At 41.0% G+C, this 17,496-nt stretch overlaps 2 protein-coding genes across 3 annotated transcripts in view; both read right to left on the reverse strand.

Annotated features, from left to right (window-relative positions):
- The window catches only part of GCNT4 (glucosaminyl (N-acetyl) transferase 4), a 33,442-nt gene extending 28,216 nt beyond the window's left edge, over nt 1-5,226 (reverse strand). For both annotated transcript variants that reach the window (XM_082378131.1, XM_082378129.1), the window contains exon 1: nt 279-5,226. The gene's annotated coding sequence lies outside the window, so the exon portion shown is untranslated. The remainder of the gene's footprint in view (nt 1-278) is intronic.
- A 3,188-nt stretch (nt 5,227-8,414) lies between these two features.
- ANKRD31 (ankyrin repeat domain 31) overlaps nt 8,415-17,496 on the reverse strand; it is a 139,179-nt gene continuing 130,097 nt past the window's right edge. The window contains exon 25 of the mRNA XM_082374969.1: nt 8,415-16,004. Within this exon, the coding sequence (XP_082231095.1) occupies nt 15,859-16,004 (146 nt within the window). The 3' untranslated portion in view covers nt 8,415-15,858. The remainder of the gene's footprint in view (nt 16,005-17,496) is intronic.

A 17,496-nucleotide genomic window follows, 5' to 3' on the forward strand; every position in this document is an offset into this window, starting at 1 on the left:
GTCCGGCAGCCGGCGGGGCCCCGAAGTCAAGGCGGGCGCGCAGCCAGGCCAAGGCTCAGCCCGCTATCCCGCTGCGGCTGCCCCGGGCAGCCTCCCTCGCTCCCTCCGTCCGTCCCTCCCCCCCTCCCCCACCTCGCGAGGGACGCGGCGCCCAAGTCTTCCCCCGCTGGAAAGTGAAAGTCGCGATGAGGGGGTCCGGGCGTCCCCAGGACGGGCCAGGAGCCCCGCACCCCGGCCCCGCGCGTTCCTCGCTGGACTGCGTGGCCAAGTGGACTTACGAAAGGGAGCGGGGGGAGCCCCGAGCGCGGGGTCCCCGCGGGTGCAGGAACCGCTGCGGCCGGGCCGCGAGCTGCGCTGCGGACTCCTGGTCCCGCGGCGGCGGCGGCGGCGACTGGCTCCCGCCTCCTCCTCCTCCTCCTGGTCCTCCGCCGCCACCTCGGCGGCGCGCCCTGCTAGAGAGTTGCTCTCCCTCGGCCGGGGACTGTAGAGCGCCGAGCGGCCCCCGTGACGTGGAGGGGAAGGAGGAGCGCCTCCGCCGCGCTCCCGCAGAGGGAGCTCCCGCCCCTGCACTCGGGGGTCCAGGCTTCGCGCTCGAGACAAAGTTCCCAGGCGCGCGCGGCGCGCTCCGCTCTCTGCCGCTGCCCTGAGCGTCAGCCAGGTTCGGTTCCCTCCCCACATTAAACAGCAAGAAAGTCGAGGTCTGGAGAGCTAAGTGACTTGCCCAGAGATGCTCAGGGGGCGGTGACAAAGCAAACACATCTGCGACTCCTTGCTTTTCCCTTTGCGAGGCTCCGGTCCTGCAGGAATCGCCTCGCTCTCATTGGTAAGACCAGGATAGTGTCCCACGCAGCCTGGAGAAATATCATCTAGGAGCAGCGTGGGAAGGGGGAGCTGTATGTCCAATAGTACGAAGTTGTGTTTCAGTCTGTGCCTACATTTCACATAGACATTCTAAAGCTTCCTCTTTACCCTCAAGCGGGGGTGAAGGTGGCGGGCCGTGCCGGCGCGGCATCCGGTCCCAACTCTGCTCACCCAATAATTGCCTGAAAGCAAGCACACGCCTACTTAACCAACAGGGCAATATCTACGCCTCAGCCTTGGTAGCGGGCTCTTGGGACTATACTAACTCTGTGAAGTAGATGCCCTACGCTGTGCTTGTAATTCTCGACCTTCCAGACGTCTCCCGTGGCGCTCCAAGTCCTTGGGGGCCAGAGGCTCCTGCGCCCGGCTTTACAGTCAGGGGATGCACCGGGGAAGTCAATCCCAGCCGGTTTCTTCCTTCCGTCCTCAGTCAACTCATGCTGACTGAGAGCCTGCTGTATGCCAGATGCGTTGGTGAGGAGCCAGATAGGACCAGGTAAAACGGGTTAGGCCTTGAGACCCAGGGAATCCCAAAGAGGGAGCGCTGCATGGGACCCCATATCCTTTACTCCCAGGATCTGGAGTCTGCCCACAGTAATAGAGACTCTGAGACCGCCCTGCCTTTAAAAAATTCCCTTGTGTTCGGGAAAGCAAGTATTTTAATATCCACCTTGCAGACTTATTTTCAAGCAAATGACCAGCTTTGCATTCATCTCCTTCTCTCTAGTGCGACCTCCTCTTTCTGGAAGAGTCATTAAAGGTCACATTATTCACCCTTCTGGTCTCCCTCATGATGATGATGATGATAAAAACAACTCAGGCTTCTATTATCCACTGTGAGCACTGTTCTAAGCAGTTTATGCAGATTCATCTTTCAATCCTCACAACTTTATGAGGGAGATGCCATTTCTATTCTGATTTTACAGAGGACCAGAGGGAGGTAAGTGAGGTGTAATAACGTACCTGTAAGGGACAGAGCCAGAACTCAGACCCGGGTGGTCTATCTCAGTGTCCATGCCATTAACAGCTGAGGAAATGGAGGCTTCCAGGGCTGGAATCCAAATGGTCCACCAGCCATCATCAGCCTGGCTCACAGCATAGATTCCAGTTACCTAAGCAAGGGGTGCTATGAAATCCATACACACACAATTCCTCCCAAATTGGCCAATTTAAAAATTTGAATATATCATATCATAAAGTAGTTGTCCATTCACTTACTTGCTCCCCTGTTTCCAACTCCCAGATCAACCTTTTTGTCATAAAGCAAACTGTTTCTATGATGGAACCTTAAAAAAATACCTTTACCATAAAGTTTGTAAATTTTGTTGTTTTTTGTTTTTTCTACTCAGACCATATTCAGCTCATTCCCTGTCTTCTTCAGTTAGTTACTCTCTTCCCTTAAAACCTTGCTCGGATCAGCATCCCAGGTCTTCAGAAAGGATGCCTCTAGGCTGGATGGTGGCCCCCTAAGGCCTCTGCTACACTCTACAGTGTGCTTAGCATCCCCCGGGTATTAGTTTCCCAGGGCTACCTAACAAATTACCACAAACTGGGTGACTTAAAACAGCAGAAATTTATTCTTTCACAATTTGGAGGCTAAAAGCCTGAAATCAAGGCATTGGCAAGGCTGTGATCCCTCTGAAGGATCTAGGAAAGAATCCTTCTCTGCCTCATCCTAGCTTCTGGTGGTTGCTGGCAATCCTTGGCATTCCTTGGCTTATAGCTGCATCACTCCAATCTCTGCCTTGTCATTACATGAGCTTCTTTTCCTGTGTCTCCTCTGTGTCCAAATTTCTCTCTTCTTTAAGGACACCAGACATTGGATTTAGGGTCACTTAAGTCAAGTATGACCTCATCTTAATTGATTACAATACATATGCAAAGACATGAACTTTGAGGGGACACTAGTCAACCCAGTACAATCCCCAAAAGTCATCGTCAATGAAAATGTATTGCTTGAGCTAAGGACGCAAAGAGGCATAAATCACAGACCTTGCCCTCAAAGAAAGACACTGTAGTTACAGAGGTAGTCCCTGCACTCGGAACATAAATCACCAACAAGATAGGGGATGCTTAGAGTCAACTGACTGGGGCCAAATGGTAGCCATGCCAGAGGAATTCAGCCAAGGGGACACAGTCACTGAGGACACCACTAAAAGATTTCACTCAGAGTGGCGGGGCGGGCGGTGGTGAGTTCCAAGTAGATCCTTGAAGGAAAAGTAGGAAAAGCAAAGAAAAGTAAGGAGGCCTTATCAAAAGCACAGCTCCAAGCTCCTTATCAAAAGCACAGCTCCAGAATCTTACTTCTGAAGTTTCGCTGTAGAAATGAGAGGCTGAAAGGATGCAAATAACTACCATATGGAGTAGAAGAACATGGTGTATTACTTTGGCTATAATAATAGTATGCTGTAATGCTGCAGCAATTAGCATGTTGTGAAGTGGTCTCTCGTTCATTAATTCTATTGGGTCTTCAAAATGACAATCCTGAGTGTTATCATATAACCAAGGATCCTGGGGCTCAAAGGTCAAGTAACTTGTCCAGGTCAATCAGCAAATCAGTCGTAGAACTGGTAGGAAACACATTGGTCTCGCTATTCCTCGTTCAGGAATTTCCCCACGAAATGATGTTGCCTCCTGGGTCAACCTTCCAGTACTGATTGTGTTGTTCTTGGCCCAAGGAAAGTATTTGAAGAACAGAGTAATCCTGCAAGAAATGGAAAGGCTCCTAAAAGCCATGTAAATCCCAAATTGGAATTGTGAAAAACCCTCCCAAGCCATCTGAATTGGTTACACGAAACCTTCTGAGGAATTTCTAATGTAGTAAAAAGTCCTCTTTGGCCTTCAGAAACATTATAGGATCCAGTGGCCTTCTGCAGAACTCAGCTGTTTATCTTAAGGAAATAGGGGCTGAATGGAACTTGAAGGCATGAAGAGACATTGGTAAGAAGTTGAGGGGAAGCTGAGTACAAAAGACAAGAAATTACACCACAAGGTGGTAAGGCAGCAGAAACTGATAATCGAAGCTCTGGGTCTGGGTTCACCAGCGTGGAGTCTTACACAGATGACCAGATCTCGGCGTGTTTTGGAGCCTTTCTAATAAGAATTTGTAACTATGGCTACCAACTGGAAGCAAGCAGGAAGTCTAGCCTTGGGCTGAATGTCTGATGCTTAATATGTTTCCCCGGATTTTCCTTTACTTAGCAAGCAGGTAACTTGCCAAATTCTCTTCTGGCTGAGTCTTTAAAGGTATATTTAAGGATGAAATGCTTTTGCGACTAGTGTGATTCACTGAATTCTTGCTTGTGCAAAATGCCGCACTGGTTGCTATGGAAGAATACAAAAATATAAGACAGTCCCTGACCTTGAAGGAAATCCCATTTAATTTAGGAGACATGAGACATATAGAGTAAACATGGTATAAGTGAGACTACAAATGAAATTTGTAAGCAGTTTCTCATCACTCAGTTGTCTGTTCAGATGCAACTTTTCAAAACCAGGCCCTCCTGGCTCCCCTTTTAAAAACAATGGTTTGCCCCACCTCCATATCACCTTCTAGCCCTTTATCCTGATATGCGGGCTTTATGACATTTATCACTATCTGAAATTAAATTTTTCTGAATTTAATTATTAAATTAAATGTTTGCTTGTTTACTCTAGACATACTCAAGACATAATAACCATGAGGACATGGAATTTGTCATGTTCTTTGCTGTATTCCTAGTACCTAAAACAATGTTGAACACACATTAGGTGCTCATTAAATACTTGTTAAATAAATGAATAAAATACATATTAATCAACTGAAAATGGGCTAAGATAACTTGGATTAATGTAGTGTTTCCCACATTTGCCTTATAAGAATCACCTAAGCAGCTGTCAAAAAAATTCCCTGGAGGTTTTGATTCAGTAAGCCTGGAGTAGGGCCCAGGAACTGTATTTTAAAAAAGCGTCCCAGGTGACTCTTTTAATGGGGCAGCATGGGAAACACAAGATTAATACAGTGATTGATGGTGGGTGAAAGAGAAAAATGAAGTGATAAGAGCAGGTACCAGAGGTCAGTGGCTGCTCATTGGAATCATCTGGGGGAGATTTAAAAAGTACTGATGCATAGATGCACAGATTCCAGATCAATGAAATTAGAATCTCTGCCAGTGGGTCCTGGATTTGGGCCAGTTTTAAAGTTCCTCAGGTGATTCTCGTGATCAGCCAAGGCTGAAAACCCCCTAAGGTCTGTGGAAATATTTTATCAGTACTCCAAGTATATTGCTAGGTTGTGCTCCAGTGGTGTCCAGCTTCTTGGGTCCCTCAGCTGCAACCTTTGATCTCCTAGTCTGGAAGGGACATGTGTAACTCGATTTGTGGTGAACTATAGTAGCTTTTTGCTCTTGTTTTTTTTTTTTTTTTTTTCACACACACACACTGCATTTTATTTTTACAAGAGATAAATAGACTGACACCAAGCATTGTACATGGATGACCACAACAAAAGCAACAATGATTGCAATTACTAAACATGAAACACACTCATACTATGTCATAATATTGACATTCAGTCCAGTAATCCTCCACTGTAACAGCTCCTTTACTTTGCAGTGAAAATTGATTTGTATATTCTTTGCCTCTGAGTCCTTGTGGGATTTTTTTTTTTTTTAATTCAGACAGAAAGTCACAAAAATTATACTCATCCTCATCAGTTCACTCAGTCCCATGTAATTAATTTTTTTTTTATCTTGATCTTTTGTTAGCACTTTTATGAGTTCATCAGTTTTTCATTAGAGTTCTGAAAATGCTTATTCATTCAGTTCAGCAGTAGTCAGTTACCAGAAACCTGTACTTGTCAGAGTCTTTTCCATGAATTTCTTGAAGATGAAACCCTTTTATAGGAACATTTTTGCAAAAGCATCAGAGTACACCCAGAACTGTCTGTAAATGACAAAAGACTTAAAAATGACCACTGTTAAAGATTTGATGAAAGTTCATAATAATGCAGTTGACAAGAACATTAGTTATTTCTGAGATATACATTTTAAAGTAATAACTAGGATTATTAATTATAACATTATACCAGAACATATAAGATTTTTAGAAATTTCATGTAATGTCTGAAACATTTATATTAACATATTTCCATACATATTTCCATACAAATACAAATATAAGATTTTTAGAAATTTCATATAATGTCTGAAACATTTATATTAACATATTTCCATACATATTTCCATACAAATACAAATATAAGATTTTTAGAAATTTCATGTAATGTCTGAAACATTTATATTAACATATTTCCATACAAATAACCCAATGAAAGTTTAGTATTAGTTGTTTTGTTTGTTTGTTTGTTTATACTGCAGGTTCTTATTAGGCATCAATTTTATACACATCAGTGTATACATATCAATCCCAATTGCCCAATTCAGCACACCACCATCCCCACCCCACTGCAGTTTTCCCCCCTTGGTGTCCATATGTCCATTCTCTACATCTGTGTCTCAACTTCTGCCCTGCAAACCAGCTCATCTGTACCATTTTTCTAGGTTCCACATACATGCATTAATATACGATATTTGTTTTTCTCTTTCTGACTTACTTCACTCTGTATGACAGTCTCTAGATCCATCCACTTCTCAACAAATGACTCAATTTCGTTCCTTTTTATGGCTGAGTAATATTCCATTGTATATATGTACCACATCTTCTTTATCCATTCGTCTGTTGATGGGCATTTAGGTTGCTTCCATGACCTGGCTATTGTAAATAGTGCTGCAATGAACATTCGGGTGCATGTGTCTTTTTGAATTACGGTTTTCTCTGGGTATATGCTCAGTAGTGGGATTGCTGGGTCATATGGTAATTCTATTTTTAGTTTTTTAAGGAACCTCCATATTGTTCTCCATAGTGGCTGTATCAATTTACATTCCCACCAACAGTGCAAGAGGGTTCCCTTTTCTCCACACCCTCTCCAGCATTTGTTGTTTGTAGATTTTCTGATGATGCCCATTCTAACAGGAGTGAGGTGATACCTCATTGTAGTTTTGATTTGCATTTCTCTAATAATTAGTGATGTTGAGCATCTTTTCATGTGCTTCGTGGCCGTCTGTATGTCTTCTTTGGAGAAATGTCTATTTAGGTCTTCTGCCCATTTTTGGATTGGGGTGTTTGTTTCTTTAATATTGAGCTGAATGAGCTGTTTATCTATTTTGGAGATTAATCCTTTGTCCGTTGATTCGTTTGCAAATATTTTCTCCCATTCTGAGGGTTGTCTTTTCGTCTTGTTTATGGTTTCCTTTGCTGTGCAAAAGCTTTGAAGTTTCATTAGGTCCCATTTGTTTATTTTTGTTTTTATTTCCATTACTCTAGGAGGTGGATCAAAAAACATCTTGCTGTGATTTATGTCAAAGAGTGTTCTTCCTATGTTTTCCTCTAAGAGTTTTATAGTGTCCAGTCTTATATTTAGGTCCCTAATCCATTTTGAGTTTATTTTTGTGTATGGTGTTAGGGAGTATTCTAATTTCATTCTTTTACATGTAGCTGTCCAGTTTTCCCAGCACCACTTATTGAAGAGACTGTCTTTTCTCCATTGTATATCTTTGCCTCCTTTGTCATAGATTAGTTGACTATAGGTGCGTGGGTTAATCTCTGGGCTTTCTATCTTGTTCTATTGATCTATGTTTCTGTTTTTGTGCCAGTACCATATTGTCTTGATTACTGTAGCTTTGTAGTATAGTCTGAAGTCAGGAAGTCTGATTCCTCCAGCTCCATTTTTTTGCCTCAAGACTGCTTTGGCTATTCGGGGTCTTTTGTGTCTCCATACAAATTTTAAGATGATTTGTTCTAGCTCCGTAAAAAATGCCATTGGTAATTTGATAGGGATTGCACTGAATCTGTAGGTTGCTTTGGGTAGTATACTCATTTTCACAATGTTGATTCTTCCAATCCAAGAACATGGTATATCTCTCCATCTGTTGGTATCATCTTTAATTTCTTTCATCAGTGTCTTATAGTTTTCTGCACACAGGTCTTTTGTCTCCCTAGGTAGGTTTATTCCTAGGTATTTTATTCTTTTTGTTGCAATGGTAAATGGGAGTGTTTCCTTAATTGCATGTGTAACTCGATTTGTGGTGAACTGTAGTAGCTTTTTGCTCTTGTTTTAAAAAAAAAAAAGTCATTTAAAGCAACAACTGAATGTAATCTCTTGTACTTCATGGCTGGAGTGGAAAACACCTACAAGAATATTTTTATGGTGAGAAAGCCAAGGCGCCCTGAGCAGAGCCTAGATGGGCAGAAGTGAGTCACAGAGCCCAAATGCTATGCTTCTAATACAATGAGGAAAGCATAGAACACTGAGTTTCTCCCATGGGCCTGGAGAAATGTGATAGGTGGCTCAGGAAAGAAAGCCAAGGGGAAGATGTAGAAAGAGTCTACAGATGTAGTTCTCAGCCTGGTTGCGTATTATAATCACTTGGGGAGCTTAAGTCATTACTGATGCCCAGACATTCTCAAAGATTCTGCTGCTATGGATTAGGGGTATAGTGTGGGTGTATGTGTGTGTGTGTGTGTGTGTGTGTGTGTGTGTGTGTGTGTGTGTGTGTGTGATGCAGCAGGGTTGTTAATCAGAGGTTTACAGAGAAAGGGGGGAGCCTGGTAACTTACTCCTCATAGAAACAAAAGCTACTATGTGCCAGCCACCGGGATGCCCGCTTTGCACAGATTATCTCATTTAATCCTCAGGGACATCTCAGGAGGGAGGCACCTTGGTAGCTCCATTTCAGACATGGAATGAGACCTAGGGAGGGTCACAAGTTTCCATAACCAGTGAGTGGTGGAGCCAGGATGTCAGGTGAGTCTGCGCTCATATCCACTGTCCTATACTGCTTCAGCCAGAGCAGGGTCTAAAGAGAACGCCCTTGGGGAGAAATTCCCTGTGGTAGAGGTCAGTCAACCTTAGGTTGTTTGCTGTGCTGTGCTATCACTCCTTTCCCTTTACCACCAAGCCTTCAGTGAAGCCTGCCCCACAAGAGCTGGGGTGGGTGGCGCTTTGGGGGAAGGACTTGGGGGGGGTGAGATTAGCATGCGGTAGAGAGATATGGGGGTGAGGACAGCACTAGTGGCTGAGAGCAATGCCCAGGTACCAAGCTGACCGGCTTGCTGATGGAATTTCATAGAAAAGCAGCTACAGGGACTCCCCTGGCGGTCCAGTGGTTGGGACTTCCCCTTCCAATGCACGGGGTGCGGGTTTGATCCCTGGTTGGGGAGCTAAGATCCCACATGCCTCGGGGGCCAAAAAACGAAAACATAAAATAGAAGCAATATTGTAACAAATTCAATAAAGACTTTAAAAATAGTCCACATCAAAAAAAATATAAAAAAAAAAAAAAGAAAGAAAAGCAGCTACAATGGGAGAGCCTATTCTTGGAAAAAATAGGGGTACCTAAAGTCAGGGAGCTGGTGGACTTTGCCCTGTACATTGACTGAGGGACTCAAGTCATTCTACTTGGCTTCTAAAGGAAAAGGAGATGCACCGGTACAGAGACTTAGGGCTCTCTGGTTTACATTACTACACATAATCATTCGTGGCACAGAGCTAAGCTCTTCCAAATTTCACTGTTTACTCCCTTTTTCACCCTGGTTTTTTATTTGGCTGAGAACCAACATTTTTTCTCTTTCCTTTTTAAAAAAATTGAAGTATACTTGATTTATAATGTTGTATTAGTTTCAAGGAATTATATACATATATAGTATAATATATATTATATATATGTATATATATCCTTTTTCAGATTCTTTTCCATTATAGGTTATCACAAGATATTGAGAACCAATATTTTCTTAAACCTCTTCATTTCCATCACCAGCATTTCTTTCGGGGCCATTTTTACCCAAGAAACATAGAAACAAAACATAGTTTTTGTTTTGTTTAATCATTTCACAACAGTTAATGTGAGTAGGCAGTAATGAACAGAGAACAAAAAAGCTGTGCTGAGATGAATATGCTGGGGGATTGGCGAGGCTCACCCACCAGCTAGGTAACTTGCCTTACCACTTCCTTGCCTCCAGCTTTGAAGGACACGAGCCAACTTCATGTCTCAGCCACAATGCCAGATGTCATTGAACTTCAAGGTGTCTTGTGAACAGTGAAAAACAGAAATGTTAACTGCTTTTACCTTTAGAAGTACCACTCTTTACATTACAGCTTCAAATGTTTGCATCTACTGTTCCTACTTTAAAGTCCCTGGCAAAGCAGCCTAAATGAAAGAATATGAACTTACAAATATGTCCAAGGAATTTAGAAGTTAACTATGCAGCTTTTACTCGGGACTTTAAATGGAGGTGACTTGATTTGACATGGCCTCAAATTCTGTTCCTCTTATTTAGGTGGTAAGAGAACTGGGGACATGAGAACATTATGATTAAGTTTAAGCAGATAACACATATATATAGAATCTAAAAAAAAAAAAAAAAAACGGGTTCTGATGAACCTAGGGGCAGGACAGGAATAAAGATGCAGACGTAGAGAATGGACTTGAGGACATGGGGAGTGGGAAGGGTAAGTTGGGACAAAGTGAGAGAGTGGCATGGACATATATACACTACCAAATGTAAAATAGATAGCTACTGGGAAGCAGCTGCATAGCACAGGGAGATCAGCTTGGTGTTTTGTGACCACCTAGAGGGGTGGGATAGGGAGGGTGGGAGGGAGACACAAGAGGGAGGGCATATGGGGCTATATGTACACATATAGCTGATTCACTTTGCTATACAGCAGAAACTAACACAGCACTGTAAAGCAATTATACTCCAATAAAGATGTTTAAAAAAATGTAACTACAAATAAAAGTAAATAATTCTAAATACATTTCTGTGATTGCATTAAAAAAAAAAAGTTTAAGCAGAAACTTACCACATGAGATGAGAAGAAATAGAAGACGAGGGGGTCCAAAGAAATACACGTGGAGGTTACGTGCTATCAGCCCTCACAGTCTTGAGAATCCAAAGGGACTTAAAATACAAGTCCTATGGGCACATGCATTCAATTAACAAGGCAGTTTTCTGTGAAAATTGAGTTTGGGCAATATCTCAGATGAATAAACTTTACACATTCTTTATGCCTGCAACTCCCTAGATTGAAAAAGAGAGAGCCCAAGAGCAGATACCAATGTATTCATACTGAAACTCTTCCAGTAAGACTTCTGCATTCCATTTTCTACCAGTGAGTATCTCCGTCTGTCCTGCCTGTCATCCACCAAAGTGAGCAAACACTGACACCTCAGAATGTGTAGGTGGCAGAAGTAAGTAGGGTCACTGTCACTCAGAGTGATGTTCACAGTTTTAATCATAACATATATTTTCAGGCAGATAATTTTGGTTGAGACAGAGGAAATATATGATACCTAACAGCCTGAGTTGTGAAGCCAGATTACCAGGTTCGAATCCCAGCTCTACCACTTGGTAGCTGTGTGACTTTGGGCCAAGTTACTTCATCCTATACCTCAGTTTCCTCATCTATAAAATGCGGATAATATTTCCTACCTCATAGGGTGTGGTGAATATTAAATGAGTTAACACATCGGAAGTGCTTATAACAATGACTGGTATATGTTAAGTGCTCAATAAATATTAGCTCTTACCCCACCCCTGCCCCTGCCTTACACAGGTTTTTTTTTTTAAATAAATTTATTTATTTTATTTATTTATTTTTGGCTGTGTTGGGTCTTCGTTGCTGCGCGTGGGCTTTCTCTAGTGGCGAGCAGGGGCTACCCTTCGTTGTGGTGCGCGGGCTTCTCATTGCGGTGGCTTCTCTTGTTGCGGAGCACGGGCTCTAGGTGCGTGGGCTTCAGTAGTTGCGGCACGCGGGCTCAGTAGCTGTGGCTCGCGGGCTCTGGGGCGCAGGCTCAGTAGTTGTGGCGCATGGGCTTAGTTGCTCTGAGGCATGTGGGATCTTCCTGGACCAGGGCTCGAACCCGTGTCCCCTGCACTGGCAGGCGGATTCTTAACCACTGCGCTGCCAGGGAAGCCCCAGGGTTTTTTTTTAACTGGCAGTGTGGAGTTTGTACATCTGACTACTTTCCCGCACATGGGCATGTACTTACTTCTCACAGCCAGTCAAGGTAACCCCACTTCCCTGGCTAGTGACTGCTTTGGAACAAGCAGATGGCACAATTTTGTCTAATGACATACAATTTCCTGGGGTGGTGGTGTCAGGGAAGGTTTCTTCCCAAAAGACATGCATTGGAAGAAAATTTTCCTTCCTTCTTTTAATAATGCTGTTTCTGCATGTACACCTGCCTATAACAGCAGAGCCATCTTGGTACTGTGAAGGGAGCTGGAAGAAAGATGGAAACAATCATGATATTGTTGAATTAAAGAATTAACCAACCCCCAAATTCCTACCTCTGGACTTAATATATGAAATAATAAATTTTCCATTATGAGTATGGTTTTCTGTTATCATACTTGAAAACGCCCTGATTGATACTTCTTGAGTATCTAGTATGTTTGAGATATTTTATTAGAAACACAAAGAGCAAAACCCTAAACCTGACCTCGACAAGTTTTCCACCTACTTGAGGGAGATGAGCCATTGAAAGAAAACTAATAATACCAAGCAGTAAATATTAAGTGCTTGGCCTGAGAAAGCAACACAGGTGGTCATATATGAGGAGAGGGCTCAAAGATGGACATAGATGGACAGATGGGAGAGGGAACATTCCCGGTAGTATAAACAAAATGTTGGGTAGAGTTAGGGATTGTATTAGTTTGCCAGTGCTGCAATAACGAAATACTAAAAACTGGGTGGCTTAAACAACAGAAAATTATTTCTCACAGTTCTGGAGGGTAGAAGTCCAGGATCAAAGCGTCAGCAGGGCTGATTTCATTCTGAGTCCTCTCTCCTTTGTTTGCAGATGGCTGCCTTTTTGCTGTGTTCCTTATGGTCTTTTGTCTGTTCACATGCAACCCCAGTATCCCTTTGTATGTCCAAAGTTTTTCATGTAAGGACACCAGTCAGACTGCATTTGGACCTACTTTAACTGCCTTATTTTAATAGTCTCTTTAAAGGTCCTATCTCTAAATACAGTCACATTCTGAGGTACTGAGGGTTAGGACCTCAACATATGAATTTTGAGAGGGCACAATTTCAGTCTATAAAAAGGGATGAAGAAGGAGCTTAAGAGTGAGTTAAAAGGTTAGAGATGGCTGGAGATGAAGCTGGAAGGTTACGTCAGGACCAGAGAGCTAGGGGCCTCAAATGTTGGGCCTAGATTTTACTCTCGCAGTAGCAGCAGGGAAGTAAAACAGACCCTTAGGAAGAATAATTTGCTGGAGTGTGCTCCAGGTTTTTATAAGGCAAAGAACAGGGGTGAGAGAAACGGGATAGGGTTGCACATAGTCTAGTCCTGATAAAGGACTGAGCTCAGGAGGGGAATTCGAAGTGACTGAATGAAAGAGAAATGGAGGACGAAAGGACAAGATGTATGCTTGGACATTCCCAGCAATCAGGCCAGGGGAGGCTTATGCTGTAAATTCAAGTCTTAAAAGGAAGTGTTGTGAGTCCTGGGACATTGGGGTTCCAGCTTTCTAATATTTAGGAGTACCTGTCTGAAAGGAAATAGACTTCCTTGTTGGGTATGGAGTATCCTGGAGATATTCAGGAACTTAGTTTTATAGAAAGGATACAAATATCAGAGAAGATTGCATTATTAGATATTCTTGGAAGTCCCTCGTATGGCTTAGGGTCCAGAAGCTTGTTTCATTTAGAACACAGAATAGGCAAAACATCTAGCCAATACCCCAAATCACCCAATCATCTCACAGGGAAGATCTGAGGTAAGGTAGCTCTCCGGACCCCAACCCTGCTTGAAGTAGACCCTTTTGTTTAGTTTGGGCAATACTCAACATGCCTCCACTAGGTGTGAAGTCAGTTGCCAGTTGGTATACTTAATGTTAAATGGGCTTGGAAAACTAAGTTTAAGAATTTGATCTCTAAAATGAAAACTCAGAATTGCAAGATTTCTTATGCTATAAACTTAGAATGTATGACTTTTGTAAATTGTAATCACTAAACAAAATACTTGCTTTTAAGTTATTTTTTTAAAAATATTTTTAAATTACAAAAGAAATATGTGCGTGGCTTTTTTTTTAAGTTGAAAGTAAACTGTAATATATCCTTCCAACTTCCCCAGTCCAACTCCCTTAGGAACAGGCACTGCAATTTTATTTGTAGTATTCCAGACCTTTTACTTGACATCTCCCACACCACACACATACTTATACATACAAATACACATTTCATAGCTTATAAAGTAGATATACCATGCATAATATAAAAATATGTATATTTATATGGCTATATATATTATACATGCATTCAAAGGCATATAATTTTCTTTAAACTTTTTATTTTATATTGGAGTATAGCCGATTGACAATGTTGTGATAGTTTCAGGTACACAGCAAAGGGACTCAGCCGTACATATACATGTATCCATTCTCCCCCAAACTTCCCTCCCACAGAGGCAGAAAGGCATATAATTTTTATTTAACACAACCAGGATTTGTACTAAATACTGTCTAACAATTTGCATTTTTCAGTTACTTATATATATAATAAGTACATTGTATACTTATATATATTGTATATATTTCCCATGTTAGTACATATATTCCTAAATGGCCCATGTTTTAAATATCTCCTTAAGTAATGAAAGCCAAATAGACCACCTCAGGTATATTATTCAAAAATTAGAAAAATAGGGTAGTCTAAGAAAATGATAATGGAACAATAAAATTCTTGTCAGTTCTCAAACATTACAACATGTAGGGTTCACTTTATCCTGAACATTTTCAATGGACTCTCAAAGGAAGAAAAATAAAATGATCTGTCTTTACACTTTTATGAATAGGCAAACATTTTCAGGTGCTATCTTTTCAGATATTTAAAATTTTTATCTGAATACAAAGAATAAACACAGAGTACCAATTTCAAAGTTGCGAAAGGGTGCACGTAGTTAAAAGTCTTCCTTTCCCCTTAGTTCCCCAGTCCCATAATTCTTCTCTCCACAGGCAACTTGACAAGTTTCTTGTGTATTCTAAAGATATTTAAGATTCTGTACATTTAAAATAAGAAAATATCAAAAAGCAACACCATATTGCTCCTCCCCATCCCCCCCCCCCAAGTTCTAGCACTTGCTAGGGTAATTTTTATTGCAATTTTGACCTCTCTACCCATATGAGAGAGAAGGGACAGAATTAGGCCACAGAGTTAAAAAGCGTATTTGGGAGCCTGGGGTAATGACAGATAAGAATAAGATGGCTATCAAAGGATTAAGACAGACCCGTATAAAGACAGCTTATAAAAACTTATAAAGCTCTTTTAAAAAAAATCTTCATGACAATGTAGCAAACGTTAAAGATGAAATATATCCTATTTAAAATAATCAGCCCCCGAATCAACACTCGATTCATTTTTTGTTCTCAGACTTGGCACAGCTACAATTCTATCTACACTAAATTTTGTGAAACTTAAGACAAACCTCTTTCATAATTTTACATTTTGATTTCAACATAAATTCCAAAGTAAATGGGGGAAGGCAGTGGGACTTTAAGTTCTTTTTTTAAGTAGATTTACTTTACCAGGGACTTTTCAGGACCAATAGTCACTCCTATTTGTATTCTTACTTCCCATAAGGAACAACTGTTATTTATGCAAAGGTAGAAGTGTTGATTTAAAGATTTGTTTAAAGTTTATTTTAGTAAAAAGAAAGCCAGAGAGTCAATATTGTTTATGGCAAAAATGTCTTTATTTTAATTGCAAAAAACTATTAATCTTACTACAATAGTTGAAGAGTTATATTTTTTCTTAAAACAGTAAACACATCTTAAGTAGTAACTCATAAAGTGTGTATTAAATAGGCCCGCCAGCCCACACACGACAAAATATGAACACTGGTTAATAATATGAACAAATACCTAATAAATTATTAAGAAAACAAGGCTTTAGAATGTTAGCTCCTCACATTCCACATAGAACTTCCAATGCTCATCCATTATATGGCATGGGAGAAATTCTTGATCGCTGATTAACAGTATTTCATTTATTTGAAGATAATGTGGGATGCTTTGCATTGACTCTTTGGAAGTTCCTGTTTAAAGAAGAGTCAACAAATTAAAAACTGTCGTTTAAAAAATAAGATTTAAAGATGATACAAACAGATGGAGAGATATATACCATGTTCTTAGATTGGAAGAATCAATATTGTGAAAATGACTATACTACCCAAAACAATCTACAGATTCAATAAATCCCTACCAAATTACCAATGGCATTTTTTTACAGAAGTAGCACAAAAAATCTTAAAATTTGTACGGAGACACAAAAGACCCCGAATAGCCAAAGCAGTCTTGAGGGAAAAAAAGGGAGCTGGAGGAATCAGGCTCCCCGACTTCAGACTATACTACACAGTTACAGTAATCAAGACAGTATGGTACTGGCACAAAAACAGAAATATAAATCAATGGAACAGGATAGAAAGCCCAGAGACAAACCCATGCACGTATGGTCACCTTATTTTTGATAAAGGAGGCAAGAATATACAATGGAGAAAAGACAGCCTCTTCAATAAGTGGTGCTGGGAAAACTGGACAGCTACATGTAAAAGAATGAAATTAGAACACTCCCTAACACCATACACAAAAATAAACTCAAAATGGAGTAAAGACCTAAATGTAAGGCCAGACACTATAAAACTCTTAGAGGAAAACATAGGCAGAAAACTCTATGACATAAATCACAGCAAGATCCTTTTTGACCCACCTCCTAGAGAAATGGAAATAAAAACAGAAATAAACAAATGGGACCTAATGAAACTGAAAAGCTTTTACACAGCAAAGGAAACCATAAAAAAGACAAAAAGGCAACCCTCAGAACGGGAGAAAATATTTGCAGATGAAGGAACTGACAAAGGATTAATCTCCAAAATTTACAAGCAGCTCATGCAGCTCAATATCAACAAACAACCCAATCCAAAAATGGGCAGAAGACCTAAATAGATATTTCTCCAAAGAAGATATACAGATTGCCAACAAACACATGAAAGGATGCTCAACATCACTTATCATTAGAGAAATGCAAATCAAAACTACAATGAGGTATCACCTCACACCGGTCAGAATGGCCATCATCAAAAAATCTACAAACAATAAATGCTGGAGAGGGTGAGGAGAAAAGGGAACCCTCTTGCACTGTTGGTGGGAATGTAAATTGATACAGCCATTATGAAGAACAGTATGGAGGTTCCTTAAAAAACTAAAGATAGAACTACCATACAACCCAGCAATCCCACTACTGGGCATATACCCTGAGAAAACCATAATTCAAAAAGAGTCATGTACAACAGTGTTCATTGCAGCTCTATTTACAATAGCCAGGACATGGAAGCAACCTAAGTGTCCACTGACAGATGAATGGATAAAGAAGATATGGCACATATACATATATTGGAATATTACTCAGCCATAAAAAGAAATGAAATTGAGTTATTTGTAGTGAGGTGGATGGACCTAGAGTCTGTCATACAGAGTGAAGTAAGTCAGAAAGAGAAAAACAAATAACGTATGTTAACACATATATATGCA

The sequence above is a fragment of the Balaenoptera borealis genome (genome assembly GCF_965194805.1).
Source record: "Balaenoptera borealis genome assembly, chromosome: 2".
NCBI lineage: Eukaryota > Metazoa > Chordata > Mammalia > Artiodactyla > Balaenopteridae > Balaenoptera > Balaenoptera borealis.